General features: G+C 39.0%; 1 protein-coding gene across 1 annotated transcript; it reads left to right on the top strand.

Moving 5' to 3' along the window:
* Window positions 1-10,881: 10,881 nt before the first annotated feature.
* Window positions 10,882-11,448, top strand: LOC141683655 (uncharacterized). The gene has a single exon (XM_074488403.1). It carries the CDS (start codon window positions 10,882-10,884, stop codon window positions 11,446-11,448), a length of 567 nt encoding a protein of 188 aa, XP_074344504.1.
* The last annotated feature ends 2,911 nt before the right edge of the window (window positions 11,449-14,359 follow it).

Below are 14,359 nucleotides of genomic sequence, written 5' to 3'. Positions count from 1 at the left end.
AAAAAGATATTGCTTAGTGATTGTAGATGATTTCTCAAAGTTCTCATGGGTCTATTTTCTTGGATCAAAGAATGAAGCAAGTGAAATCATTATCAATCACATCAGGCAAGTCAATAATCATCCTGACCTGAAGGTTAGGAATATCAGGAGTGACAATGGAACTGAGTTCAAAAATTTGTCAATGAGGCTGTTCTGTGAAGAAAATGGAATCATGCATGAGTTCTCAGCTCCAAGAACACCTCAGCAAAATGGGGTAGTTGAAAGAAAGAACAGATCTTTAATTGAGGCTGCCAGAACAATGCTTGAAGAATCAAAGTTACCAACATATTTTTGGGCTGAAGCTGTTAATTGTGCTTGTTTCACTCAAAATATTTCTTTGATCAATCAAGCTAAAGGCATGACTCCTTATCAGTTGTTCAAGAAAAGAAAACCAACTCTAAACTTTCTTCATGTCTTTGGATGTAAATGTTTTATACCGAGGAATCAATCTGACCATAAAGGGAAGTTTGATGCAAAGGCTGATGAAGGAATATTTGTTGGTTATTCAGCTGGAAAATCTTATAGGGTCTACAATCTAAGAACCAACATTGTTATGGAATCTGTGCATGTTGTGTTTGATGATAAAAAGATTGATGGACTAACAGATGAGGGACAAAATGAGAGACTCAAATTTGACAACATTGAGATATATTATGATGATAGTGAAGAGGAGATTGATGGAGATGACACTTCAAAAGGGACTCAAAACATGCCCTTGGATAATGCACAAAATACTGCATCCGTTGATAGAGGCAATGCAGTATCCGTTGAAAGACATAGTGCATCATCCGTTGAAGTACAAAATGAAGCATCCGTTGATCATATTTCATCAACGGATAATCAATTTACATCATCAGTTGATAGAACTCCAAGTTCCCTGCAAAGGACCAACAACTCAGGGGGAGTTTCAACTAGTCAACACTCTGTCTCACATCATGACAATACTGAGGCCACCTCATCTAGAGCACATCTTCCACCTCAAAGGAAATGGACCAAGAATCATCCCTTTGAACTGATCATTGGTGATGCATCATCTAAAGTGCAAACAAGAAGAGCTACTCAAGATGAATGTCTGTATAGTAGTTTTCTATCTCAGGAGGAACCTAAGAAAGTGGAAGAAGCCTTATTGGATCCAGATTGGATATTAGCTATGCAGGAAGAGCTAAACCAATTTGAGAGAAACCAAGTTTGGAAGCTGGTACCCAAACCAAAGAACAAGAGTCCTATTGACACAAAATGGGTATTCAGAAACAAGATGGATGAAAATGGCATTATCATAAGGAATAAAGCCAGATTGGTTGCTAAAGGCTATTCTCAGCAAGAGGGAATAGATTTTGATGAGACATATGCTCCTGTTGCAAGACTTGAAGCCATCAGAATTTTTCTAGCCTATGCAGCCCATGCCAATTTCAAAGTCTATCAAATGGATGTCAAGAGTGCATTTCTAAATGGGAAATTAGAGGAAGAAGTCTATGTAAGTCAACCTCCAGGATTTGAAGATCCAAATTTTCCAGACTATGTGTATTATCTGTTGAAAGCACTCTATGGACTGAAGCAAGCACCTAGAGCCTGGTATAAAACCTTATCAAAATTTCTTTTGGAGAATCACTTCACTAGAGGTACTGTTGATAAAACTCTCTTCTTTAGAAATGTTAATGGCTCTAGTATACTTGTTCAAATTTATGTAGATGATATAATATTTGGTTCTAAAGATGAAAAACTTTGCAAAAAGTTTGCTAAGCTAATGCAAAGTAAATATGAAATGAGTCTAATGGGAGAACTAACCTATTTTCTTGGCTTGCAAGTTAAACAAGTTAGTGATGGAATTTTCATTAGTCAAACTAAATACATTCATGATCTTTTAAAGAAGTTTGACTTAATGGAATGTTCATCTGCAAAAACTCCCATGGCCACTGCCACCAAACTTGAATTAAATAAGACTGAAAAGTCTGTGGATATTACAAGTTACAGAGGCATGGTTGGTTCACTTTTATATTTAACTGCTAGTAGACCAAATATAATGTTTGTTACATGTCTGTGTGCTAGATTTCAAGCTGATCCTAAAGAGTCTCACTTAATTGCTATCAAAAGGATTTTCAGATATCTCAAGGGTACTCCAAATTTAGGTATTTGGTATCCTAGAGAATCTGGCTTTGATCTAATTGGTTATTCAGATGCAGACTATGCAGGTTGCAAAATAGACAGGAAAAGTACAACAGGTTCCTGCCAATTCTTGGAAAACAAGCTTGTATCATGGTTCAGTAAAAAGCAAAATTCAGTCTCTACTTCTACAGCTGAGGCTGAATACATTGCTGCTGGAAGTTGCTGCTCTCAAATATTATGGATGAGGAATCAACTCCTTGATTATGGACTTCATGTTGATAGAATTCCTATCTTTTGTGACAACACAAGTGCCATAGCCATAACAGAGAATCATGTGCAGCACTCTAGGACCAAGCACATTGACATTAAGTACCACTTCATTAGGGAACATGTCATGAATGGTACAGTGGAACTACATTTTGTTCCAAGTGAACAACAAATTGCAGACATATTTACCAAGCCTCTTGATGAATCAACATTCACAAGATTAGTAAGTGAGCTAGGTATGCTTAATTTCTCTTAAAATTCATGTCCCTATTGCAATTTGTTTGAAGCCTGAAATGTATTAGCTACAAGAACAAATTTAACTTCTAAAACAGATAATTCCATCAACGGATGTTCCCTATCCGTTGAAAGTCAAAATTGTTCTGTCAACGGATATTCATCATCCGTTGAAAGACAAATACATTTCTGGTAATTTTATCCCTCAACGGATAAAATGGTGTTGTTCATCAACGGATAACTAATTACCTTATCCGTTGATGTGTCACGTCAGTGAGTCACAGCCGTTGATTCTTTTACTCAACCGTTGATACAGATATACAGTGCTGTATGTATTTGTATGTACGGTAGTTTTCAGAATTTCTACAGTTTTATTTATTCCTGAACGGCTTTCACTTACTTAAAAGTATCTTTTAATTATTTTATTTACGTTTTAATTCAAGAAAGTATAAAAGCCCAATTGAATTCTTATTCTCACTTTACGCTTTCTTGCAATTATCATTCTCTCTCTCTTATTTCTCAAGTTCTTCTCTGCAACCTCTACTCACAACAATGGCACCAGTAGTCAAAATTATGTCTCAAACAGGATTTGTTTATGAGAAGAATAATTTCATAGTATTAGTTGAAAAGAACGAAGCTCATTCTGATTATCACAAGATGATGGACTTCATCAAGAACTGCAAACTGAGCTATGCGATGTTGGAAGCCCCAACCATCTACTGTGAGGTGATAGAGGAAATTTGGACAACTGCAGAGTTTAACTCCACAGATATGACTATTGCCTTCTCTCTCAAAGGTAAGGACTATTGCATTAATTGTGATGATATACAATCTTGCTTTAAGTTGCCTGAGAATAATGCCATGACACCACACACTGATAAAGATGTCTCTGCAATGCTAGATTCCATAGGCTATGCTTTTGATTCTGCTAGTTTAGGTAGTATTAGGAGGAAAGGCCTTAGGAAAGAATGGAGTTTTCTTGGAGATGCCTTTATCAAGGTTTTCTCTGGGAAAATTAGTAATTTTGATGCTATAACTTCATCTCTAGTTAATATGCTCTATATGCTTGTTTCTGATAGGTATTTTAATTTTAGCAACTGTGTTATGCTAGAATTAGGTTCCAGGTTAGGTAACAAAGCTAATAGACCACATAACATCTACTTTGCTAGATTCTTTATGTTATTGGCTAACCATGTTGTTGAAGGATTGGTTATTACCAATGAGAATAACAAGCTCAAATGCTGGGCACAAGAGAAAAGGGTCCTAGCAGACCTTTTAAGAATGAACCTCAATAGCCAGGTGCCATTGGTATACTTGCCAATTATGAATGCACCACAGGTAAGTGAGGTAAATGTTTCCATAACTCCTACTATTTCCAACCCCATTGTTTCTTTGCCTTCTAGTGTGGCTATGGAACCTGTGTCTTTGACCAAACAGGCTCCTACCAAAGCCACCAAAACTAAAATTTCCAAACTCAAGTCAAAGAAGCCTACCTCTGTTGTCTCTCAAAAGACAACAGTTGTAACAACTACCATAAACCCTGAAGGGAGTGAACAGGGTGTGAGTGGTGAGGGGAGGGGTGAACATCAAAAAGTCCCCCAGGATAAGGTGGGAGAGGTGAGTGGTACCCAAACCAGCCAAGCCATAGTCTCTCAAAAGACTGTGGTGGTTCAAAAGGACTTCAGCACATCCCTAGTTGCATCCTCCCAAAAGGATGTAACTATTGAAAAGAGTCCCCAACCAGGGACACAGAACAAAAGAGGGAGGGACACTGAAGCCACACATTCACCAATAAAAGCCTTTTCAAGAAAGAAGAAGGCCAGAACCCAAGTTTCCACACAAGGGATACACACAGCACAGATACATCCACCAGTATCTGTGCCTTCTCAAATTCAGCTTGATGTGATTCCAGCAAATGTGGAATCACAGCCCCACTCTCTCAATATAGAAACACACCATTCATCAAACTCTCCAACACCCTCTCTGGATGTGGATATGATATTCACATCAATTCCTGATTCTCCCTCATTAAAACTCAGGGAGGAGCCCCACTCAAATATAGGTGATCATCATCTTTTAGATGATTTGTTGGATCACCCACAAATTCTTTCAGATGTAATTGAAGGATCTGTGTCACCAATTCTCAAATCAATCCACACAGATTCAACAGTTATATCACTTTCAATTTCTACTTCTTTTCCTTCTTCAACGGATATCACTCATCCGTTGACCAGTGGTTGTTCTTCAACGGATAAGCTTAACAGCAGTTATCCGTTGATATCATCAGTTTCCACTTCAACGGATACTCCTTATCCGTTGATGGCCTCTACACACTCAACAGAAACTATTCCAACTGTAGAGGATATGGCAACTGTACAATCTCTATTAGGACTGAGGGAAGGGAGTGAAAATTTGAGTGAGAGGCTGGGTTGCTCCCAGGCAAAAGGAGAGATTGAGAGCTCAAAAATGCATGCTATTTCTTCCAGCATGGCAAAAGTAAGTGAGAGGAGTTCCACCTTAGTAGGTGAAGGTGAGGGAGTGAGATGTGTGAGTCAGGGGGAGCCCCTGATGCAAGAACATAGAGAAAAAGAGAGAAAAGCAGGTACAGTAGATACAAGGGTGGAAACAGCCATTGCTAATGAGTCAATGATTGTGGATGATGCTGAAAAGGAAAGACAATTTCAGCAACATTACAAAGCTGTAATTGATAACATTTCCTTGGATGCTGACACTTTTACTCATCCTGTGACAGCCTATCAAATGTTGGCTGCTCAGGGCAATGAGGAGGCAGAAAGGACACTACATCTAGTGCACACAACAGAATCTCTTCAAAGAGATAAAGCTGCCATTAACAGGATGCCTTCTACAGCTGGTGAGCCATCTGAGGAATTTGGAGTAAATTCTGATGATGATGACTCTGTTTCTTTTGATGGAAGCATGAACTTAGGGGGAGATGAAGACCCTAGTTCCATTCCAAATCTACCTGAATGGGCCTTGAAAAAGGAGCATAGAACAGGGGAATTCAATGTCTCATTAGTCAAACAAATCATCACTATTCAACAGGCCATTCAGAACACTTCACATGCAAGTATCAAGGCTATCCTTCAAGCTCACCTGGACTCCCTGCATCTCATGAAGTTGCAGCAAGTAAAGCAGAATATGAGTATGGATGATCTCAGGAAAGATATTGCTGACTTGAAATCCTACAGTTCAGAAAAATTGGATTCAGTCATGCCCTATGGTACATTGCAGGACTTGGTTTTGAGATTGAAAAAGGAAACAAATGCTGAAAAGAGACTGGCCAAGTTGGAAGACAGAGTTCAAGGTATTGAAGGTTCTGTGGCCACCATTCTTCACAACCAACAATCTCAAACCAATCTCCTAATGCAGCTGGCAAAAGCACAAGGCTTGACCCCTCTCCTTGATGATAACAAAAAGGGGGAGAGTAAAAGGGAAGGGGAAGGAGAGCCATCTACAAAAATCCAGATATCTAAGGTGCTAGTTCCTGCCATCACTACTTCTCCAATCATTCAAATCAAAGGAAAGCCTGATGGAATTGATTTAATCCAACTGGCAGCAGCTGAAATTCAAGTACAAGAGCAAAGGAGAAGAATTGATGAAAGGGTGCAACAGTTGTTTGGCTCTACACAAGATAAATCAATATCTGTGAAACATAGCACAAAGGTTGAACCAATCAAAATGGAGCACAAGCCAGAAAGGAGAAATAAGGGTGGAGAGACTTCTTTCAAGAATTTAAAACCTATGGTTCTCAAGCCCAACACTAGATCCAGTATGGACTCCACAAAGAACCCCCTAGACCTTGCTCAGATGAAGGAAGTAGACTTTCCTCTTCCAAAGCCTGATGAAGACAAAGTTCTGGGTGCAAGCATCATAAAGAAGAAGGAGACCAAGGACAAAGCTGAGAGAATGAACATGGCCTTTATCTATAGAGAGGGAAAGAGTATCTATGTGATGCAAGGACATCCCAAATTTCCAAAGGCCAAGAGGGAAGAAACCAGAAGGTTGAAGAAAGAAGCTGTAAAACTCAAGGCTGACAAAAGAGCACAAGCAAAGCTTGAACAACAGCTAAAGTCAAGTCAAGTTGAAGAAATGAAAGGAATTGAAGTCAGGGGTGAAGAAAAGATTGCTAACTTAGATGAGGTTCTTGGGAGTATATTTGGTGAAAATATGGAGGAAAGAGAGGAATGGAAGAAGGGAAACAGAAGAAAGGCCAAGGCACACAGAAGGAGTGAAGATAACCCTGAAGAAACCAAATCTATATCTAAACCACTACCTTCCATACCTGAACCCTTTGTTGCTGATCCCTCTATAAATATCCATGGTGAACCAATCATTCCAAAAGAGGAACCTATTGATTGGGACAACATCACATTGCCTACCTTTTTAACCACTCTACCACTACCAAAGAAACAGAAAAGAAAATCTAAATCTACACCTCCCCTAACCTCTAAGAAATTCACTCAAAAACAAAAACCTAACCCTAAGCCACCCATTTCTAAAGATGATTATGTTCACATCTGTGACATAAAAGAAGCTTCAGACATTAATCTCTATCTGGATGAGCTTGAGGAAGTAAGAGGAATAGCTGCCTACAGACAGCTACCAGAGAGATTAGTGTTCAGATACAAGGGAGCTGGGGAAAGAACATGGCCTCTCTACAGGATTCTAAATGAAGGCTACTCTACCTTGATCAGAGTCTTTTCAGCCATCAAAAAGGATTCTGGCTTTACCAGAACAGCCAAGACTGAAATTCTCAACAAGATTGCCAACATAAGGAAGACTTGGAGGGAACCAAATGCTTTGCCCAGAACCTTACTCATACAAGAAAAGGGAACTACAATTCACAAATCACCTCATTGGTTGATGGAATTTAGAGATGTTAAAGGAGTCAGAAGATTTTTCAGACTTGAAGACCAACTCAAGATTGCCAGCAATGAAACTCTCAAGGAAATGCAATCTAAGTTGGATATCAGTGATGAAGATGAAGCTGAATTCTTCAGACAACTCCAACTCCAAATTGAGGAAAATGACAAAGGGATAGGAAAGAAAACCAGGGAACAAAGAAGAAAATGATGATTTGCTCAGGCTAGAGGAGCACCCTTGGAAATACTGTAAATCTTCAATTACCTCCTAGTACATACACTTTTGCAGCACTTTTATATTTCTACTTAGTTTCAATTCAAATATTTGTTAAGTGTTTTGTTATCATCAAGTTAACCCTGAATTTATGCCTACAATTCTTATAGACATAAATAGGGGGAGATTGTTAGGAATATATGTGCATTAGTTTGATGATATGTTTAACAAAACACTTAAGTAGAAATTTAGTGTCTGTAGCCTCAACGGATAAGACCACTTTGGCTATCCGTTGATGGTGTAGCTTTACTTAGAAATAAGTCTAGTGTTGTAGCATATTTCAATCTCTGTATTAATGATGTAATTCTTAGAAGTTGAGAGAAACTATAAGTCATATTGGCTACTAGAAGATATGCAGATAGGAAGGCCAATTGTAAATATTTCATGCCTTGTAATTTTGTATAAATGAAGTGGTATCAACGGATGACTTAAAGACCTTCAACGGATGAGAAGCTAAGCTTCAACGGATGTCTCTAAAGCTTCAACGGATGAGAGCATCAACGGATGAAAGCTTCAACGGATAACATCCTTCAACGGATCAGAGCATCAACGGATAAAGTTATCAACGGATGAAAGCTTCAACGGATGAAAGCTTCAACGGATGCTCTGTTGATTAGCCGTTGATAAGTGGTAGTTGTACCTACAAATAGAGGCACATGGGTGAACAGAGATCACTGAGATGTGGCAGCCTAATTTCAGGAACATCAGAAAAAGTAGCCGTTCTACTCTAGTATAAAGAGACATTAAGTCAACAATGTATTGGAGTGAACTGGAAAAGAAACAAGTGGAGAACTTACTTCATTATTTTATTATATCTTTGTATTCACTTGTAAACTTGGTAGTATATAAACCAAGTAGCAGCTAGTAATTAGATAAGAATTTTCCAGAGCTGTTTAGAAAAATCTTGAGAGAAAATTTATCTAGTTTGTACTAGGAAGCAGCTGTGATCAAATTCTTAGATCACAGAATTTCTGAAATACCATCTCTGGTGGAACAACAAATCCACCAGAAAAGTTTTTAAGTTCTGCTGTGTCATTTACATTTGTGTTTGAATATATATCTTTCTGTATCAGCTTAAAGCAATTCACACACTTGTTCATCTTGCACACACAGTCTTTATAAACTGCTCAAAACTTGAAAAAGTTTTGAGATTTACATTCAACCCCCCTTCTGCAAATCTCATTGTTAGTTCACTAGGAACTATAATAGTGGTTTAATACAGTAATTTAAAATATCAATTAAGTTCTTTTAATATAGTAATTTAAAATCTGTAAAGTCAGGTTCCGCATCTTCAGGAGGACCGCATTCTGAAACCTTGTTAGCAAAAGAAGATTCTAATTATAATGACGCATTACACGTACGTAGCAGGAACATTAATATGAATATTCTGATGGATAACAATATTATATTGTAGTATTAAAATATAATAAGAAACGTTTCAAAAAATATTTTATTTCTTTACCAATTAGAGCTTCCATTGATGTAGTTTATTTGTAAAAACTATATTTCTCAAGTTGAAGAGGGCTTTAAAAGTAAAATAGTAAAACAAATACAGATGATGGGGGTTAAATTGATAATCGGATGTAAGATTTTTCTAATTTAATATACTGATAAGAGACGTACCATATCAGTATAAACTTGATTGATAACTGAAAAAAAAGGAAACTGTATAATTAATGGTATAATTTCAAATCAGATCATTGCAAACATGGAAACTAGATTGTACAAATACATATAATATACAAGTTATTTAATTAATTAATATAAGGATCTTATACCAAAAATAATGTGTACCACTTGTATTTATACAATAAATCTGAACCGTCGAATCTGAATAAAATCAAGAATTGTAAGCTTGGTTCTCTAGTTCATTCACTAAGGAGGGGTCCTTTTTGAACCCTCCCCTCTTTATGTATTTATATATGTATCTATCTATGTATGTGTATAAAAAGTTTGAGTTTATTGTCTTTATAATTCATAAAACATATAATCATGTGGTGTATATCGGTGTTTTGCTATGCCCACATAACATGAAAGAATGGTATCTACTAAAACACATAATTTTGGTAAGATTTATGTATCAAATACAATCAGCTGCCGTCAAATATATTTAATAATGTGTATTTGTTAGTATTGTACGAGATACGGGAAAGAGTTACCAAAATTAGGAATAAAAATTGAAGAATATTTAAATACAAATAACAACTATAAAAAATTGTATTGTGAAAAATTAATGCAGTATGCATGTAGTATCTCAAACAATCACAAAAATTTATATGGATCGTCCTCAATGGTGAAAAATAAGGAATACCAAACCTCTACGTCAAATGTCAAAAAATACTATATGCAACAATATCATTGTACCCAAAAATCTATTCATATACACAAATAACGGCATACGGCAGGGTAGGAGAGAAGCAAGTGGTTGAGGGAGGAGAACGATTCGGAGTGGGAAGCACGGATTGGGTGCAAAAATAACAGGGCAAGATTTTCGGGAGATAGTTTAGGAAAAAAAGGAAAGGAGATAGCTGTAAGGCGGGATGTCAGGGATACCGAGATAATCTCAATTTTCAAAAATAACAAGGATAACGGAAATGACGCGGAAATTCTGAGTAAAGGGCCTAACATAAGTTTGGAAGTTCAAAAATGGCCTGTGAGGATGTTGGGCTTAATATTGAGGATAGAAAAATAAGGAGAAGTGGGCCTATAACTGAAGGAACAATGGATTAATGGATACAGAGGCGGGGTTTTAAATTATTAGAGTTTTCTAGGAATACAAGCTCACTAAAGGATGTCGTGTTTTCTGATTTGGATTAGGAAAATGCTAGAGGTACAAAATGAGTTACTAAAATAGTTACAAATGCCACATGTCACCTGTTGGTTGGCTAACTATAAATGGATCCCTGCATTTATATTAATAGGACCAATTGAATTTTTTCATTGTGTCACATCACCCATGCCATGTCATTTTGCGACAATTTTTTGTAACTTTTTTTTGGGTCTCTAGCATTACTCTTTGGATTATACTGCAACCGCAAAAAATGATTTGGCTACGCTTGCGATGCAAGCTAGCCATTCATCATGAAACACATAGGTTGGAACTGTCGGGGACTGGGAAACCCGCGATCAGTTCATACTCTTGGGGACTTGATAAAGTCTCATATTCCCACTTTGTTATTTCTGTCTGAAACGCTCGTTAGAGGTGATATTATACCTAATATAAGTAGGAGGTTTGGTTTCTCTGGTTTTTTTGCGGTGGATGCAGTTGGCAGAACTGGCGGTCTGGCAGTGTTATGGGAAAGTAATATTAGTTGTACTGTGATTGGTTCATCCCGTAACTATATTGATATGCATATTCTAGAAAAAAATATCCCTTCTTGGAGACTCACCTGTTACTATGGGTTTCCAGAAATAGCTCATCATCAGGAAGCATGGAATTTGTTAAGACAGCTAGCTCAGATTAATTCTTTACCGTGGTGTATATTTGGCGATTTCAACGACTTGTTATATGCTTCGGATAAAAGTGGAAATCATCCACATCCACAAGGACTCCTCGAGGGTTTTCGAACGGCTGTGCAAGAATGTAGCCTTACAGAGCTGGAACTCATAGGAGGAATGTATACTTGGGAAAAAAGGCAAAGGCACTGATAATTGGGTGCAAGAGAGACTGGATAGAGCTTTTGCTTCAAGCGACTGGTGGCGTAAATTTCCTTTATATAAGCTTACTGTTATGCATACAATATACTCTGATCATGACCTGATAGGGATAAATAAATCCTGATTGTATAATTAAATATTACAGTAGTTATACATGATTTGGGCTGCTAAGCCCAATAAAAAGATGTATGACATTCAGACCAAAAAGGTTAACACATTGATCAGGCTTGATGGACCAGATCAGGCCTGATGGAATAAAAAAGGCCCAAAAGCCCTGAATATTAATTAATTTCGTAATTAATTAATAAGGGAAAAATCAGGTACTGAGAAGAGTCCCAATAAGGACATAAATCCTTGCAGATTAGCCTCCAAGGGACCTAGAAGGATAAGGAATCAGTTTCCTACTATTTAGGACTCCTAAGTCCATTCTAATTCTGAGACTTGCCCACCAAGTCTTCTAACCCAAGTTCAATTCAAGGACTCCTAACACCTATATAAGGGGTCTCACCCCCACCAATCAGAACTACGTTTTTTGGCTTGATTCTCTAATTCACAGAGATACGTAGGCATCTCGTAAAGGCAGAGTTAAGCTACGAAACACGAGAGTAGCCATTAAAGGCCTTGAGCTCCCGAACCTTAGCAATATATATACCAAACAATAATCTTAGTTTTTTATCCATAACATTTGGCGCCGTCTGTGGGAAAGCACAACAATAACCATGGCGAATACACGGAGAACAGTTAGAGCCCTTCGAGGAGGAATACCAACGGGGACAACCCAAGTGATTTCTTAACTGTTGAGGTACCTCCTCATTCAACTTATGCAACCACGCAAGGAGAAGCCCAGATAGGGGCAACTGAACCTCAGCCACAAGGGACGATTCCCTCGGCTACTCAAGGTACGAATCCTCAAGTTCAACAATTACATGCACCTGTGAATTCTCGACCCATTGGGTACGAATATTCAACTGTTGTGACTACTAACCCCCCTTATGGGATGCCCCTTTACCCCGAGGTTGGAGGAAGTGGATATGCTGGACGGAGTGATGCACGAGGACGATCGCCCCCCTATATACGAGGTTTGGCTCCTATTCCTGAGGACCAGGAATTTTCTGGTCCTTACACTGAGAGAGACTCCGAATCTTCGGATGATGAAGTGGCCCCAAGAAGGGGACGTGCTGGCAAAGAGCCGATGCCTGATGGTAGCCAACATCCTCAAAGCACCCAATGGACGAATCCCCAAGAAGTGCAGGATAGAATCAGGGCTCACGAGGCTGAGATTCAAAGGCTAAGGCGCGATTTGGAGGCGCACCAAACCACCAGACCCCCAGTACCTCCTAGGGGGAGAAATCCTCCTCCTATCATAGACCTGGATGGTCCAGTGCAGTGAAGGGTTGTTGTCCCAAGGGCTGATCCAAGCAATCTTCTTCCCCTTAGAGATCCTGATGATCCTACTCCACCCTTCATTGAAGATATAATGAATGCCCATATCTCAAGGAAGTTCAAGATGCCAACTATCAAAGCTTATGATTGCACGGGAGATCCCGCTAATCATGTTAGGACATTCTCTAATGCACTGCTGTTGCAGCCTGTGAATGACGCTATTAATTGTAGAGCATTTCCTCAAACCCTGTCGGGTATGGCTCAAAGGTGGTATAGTCGTTTGCCTCCAAACTCAGTTGGGTCGTTCAGAGAATTAAGTCAGGCTTTTATTAAGCAATTTATCAGTGGAAGAGTACATGAGAAAAGTTCAGCATCTCTTATGAGCATTGTGCAGGAAACCAAGGAATCCTTGAGAGGCTACCTGAATCGTTTCACAAAGGAGGCTTTAAAAGTCCCAGACCTTGATGATAAGGTAGCCATGATAGCACTGCAACAAGGAACTAGGGATGAGTTTTTTAAGATGTCCTTGGCCAAACGTCCCCCTGAAAGCATGTTGCAGCTCCAAGATAGGGCAGGAAAGTATATCAAGGTGGAAGAGAGTATGAGGAAGACCGTAGTGAGTAATGAGCCCACTGGAGGCAAGAAGCGAAAAAATGATCTGGAGTATATCGCTAAGGACAAGTATCCTAGAACCGAGCAAAACACTGATTCAAACCCCAAGAAGGGAGGACCTGGGCAAAAGTTCACTGAATATGCTAAGCTGAATGCTCCTAGGAGCCAGATCCTGATGGAGATAGAAAAAGATCGAGACATTCGTTGGCCTAAGCCCTTGAAGGCTGATCCTGCCAAGCTAGATAAGAGCAAGTATTGCAGATTTCACAAGGATGTTGGTCATGATACCTATGAGTGTAGGCAGCTGAAAGATGAAATTGAGTTTCTCATTCGAAAAGGAAGATTGAACAAATACACCGGAGAAGGAGGGGATAGGAATAACAATGGAAGAAAGAACTTTGAAGATCGTAGGAGGGACCAAGACGATCAAGGGCGGAATCCCCAGCCTAGAGGACCGGTTATAAACGTAATTTTTGGAGGGTCGCGACCTCGATGGCCTGTGATAAACACAATATTTGGAGGACCAACTGCTGCTGGATTATCCAGAAACTCCAGAAAAGCATATACTAGAGAGGTTATGCATATTGTTGGAGAAGCCCCAAAGAGGGCCTGGACAGAAGTAACATTGGCTTTTGATGATTCTGACCTAGAGGGTGTGAAATTTCCTCATGACGACCCGCTGCTCATAACACCGATAATAGGAAACAGCCCGGTTAAGAGGGTCCTTGTGGATAATGGTGCTTCAGTGGATATCTTGCTCTACGACACCTTTTTAAGGATGGGTTATAATGATTCTCAATTAACCCCGACCGATATGCCGATATATGGATTTGCGGGAGTGGAGTGCCCCGTGGAAGGGATAATCAAGTTGCCAACCACCATAGGTCAGGAACCAAGGCAAGCAACA

This window comes from Apium graveolens, chromosome 9 (genome assembly GCF_009905375.1).
Source record: "Apium graveolens cultivar Ventura chromosome 9, ASM990537v1, whole genome shotgun sequence".
NCBI classification, from domain to species: Eukaryota; Viridiplantae; Streptophyta; class Magnoliopsida; order Apiales; family Apiaceae; genus Apium; species Apium graveolens.
Note: the sequence above shows the minus strand (reverse complement) of the source record. Positions and strands in the feature narration are given on the sequence as shown.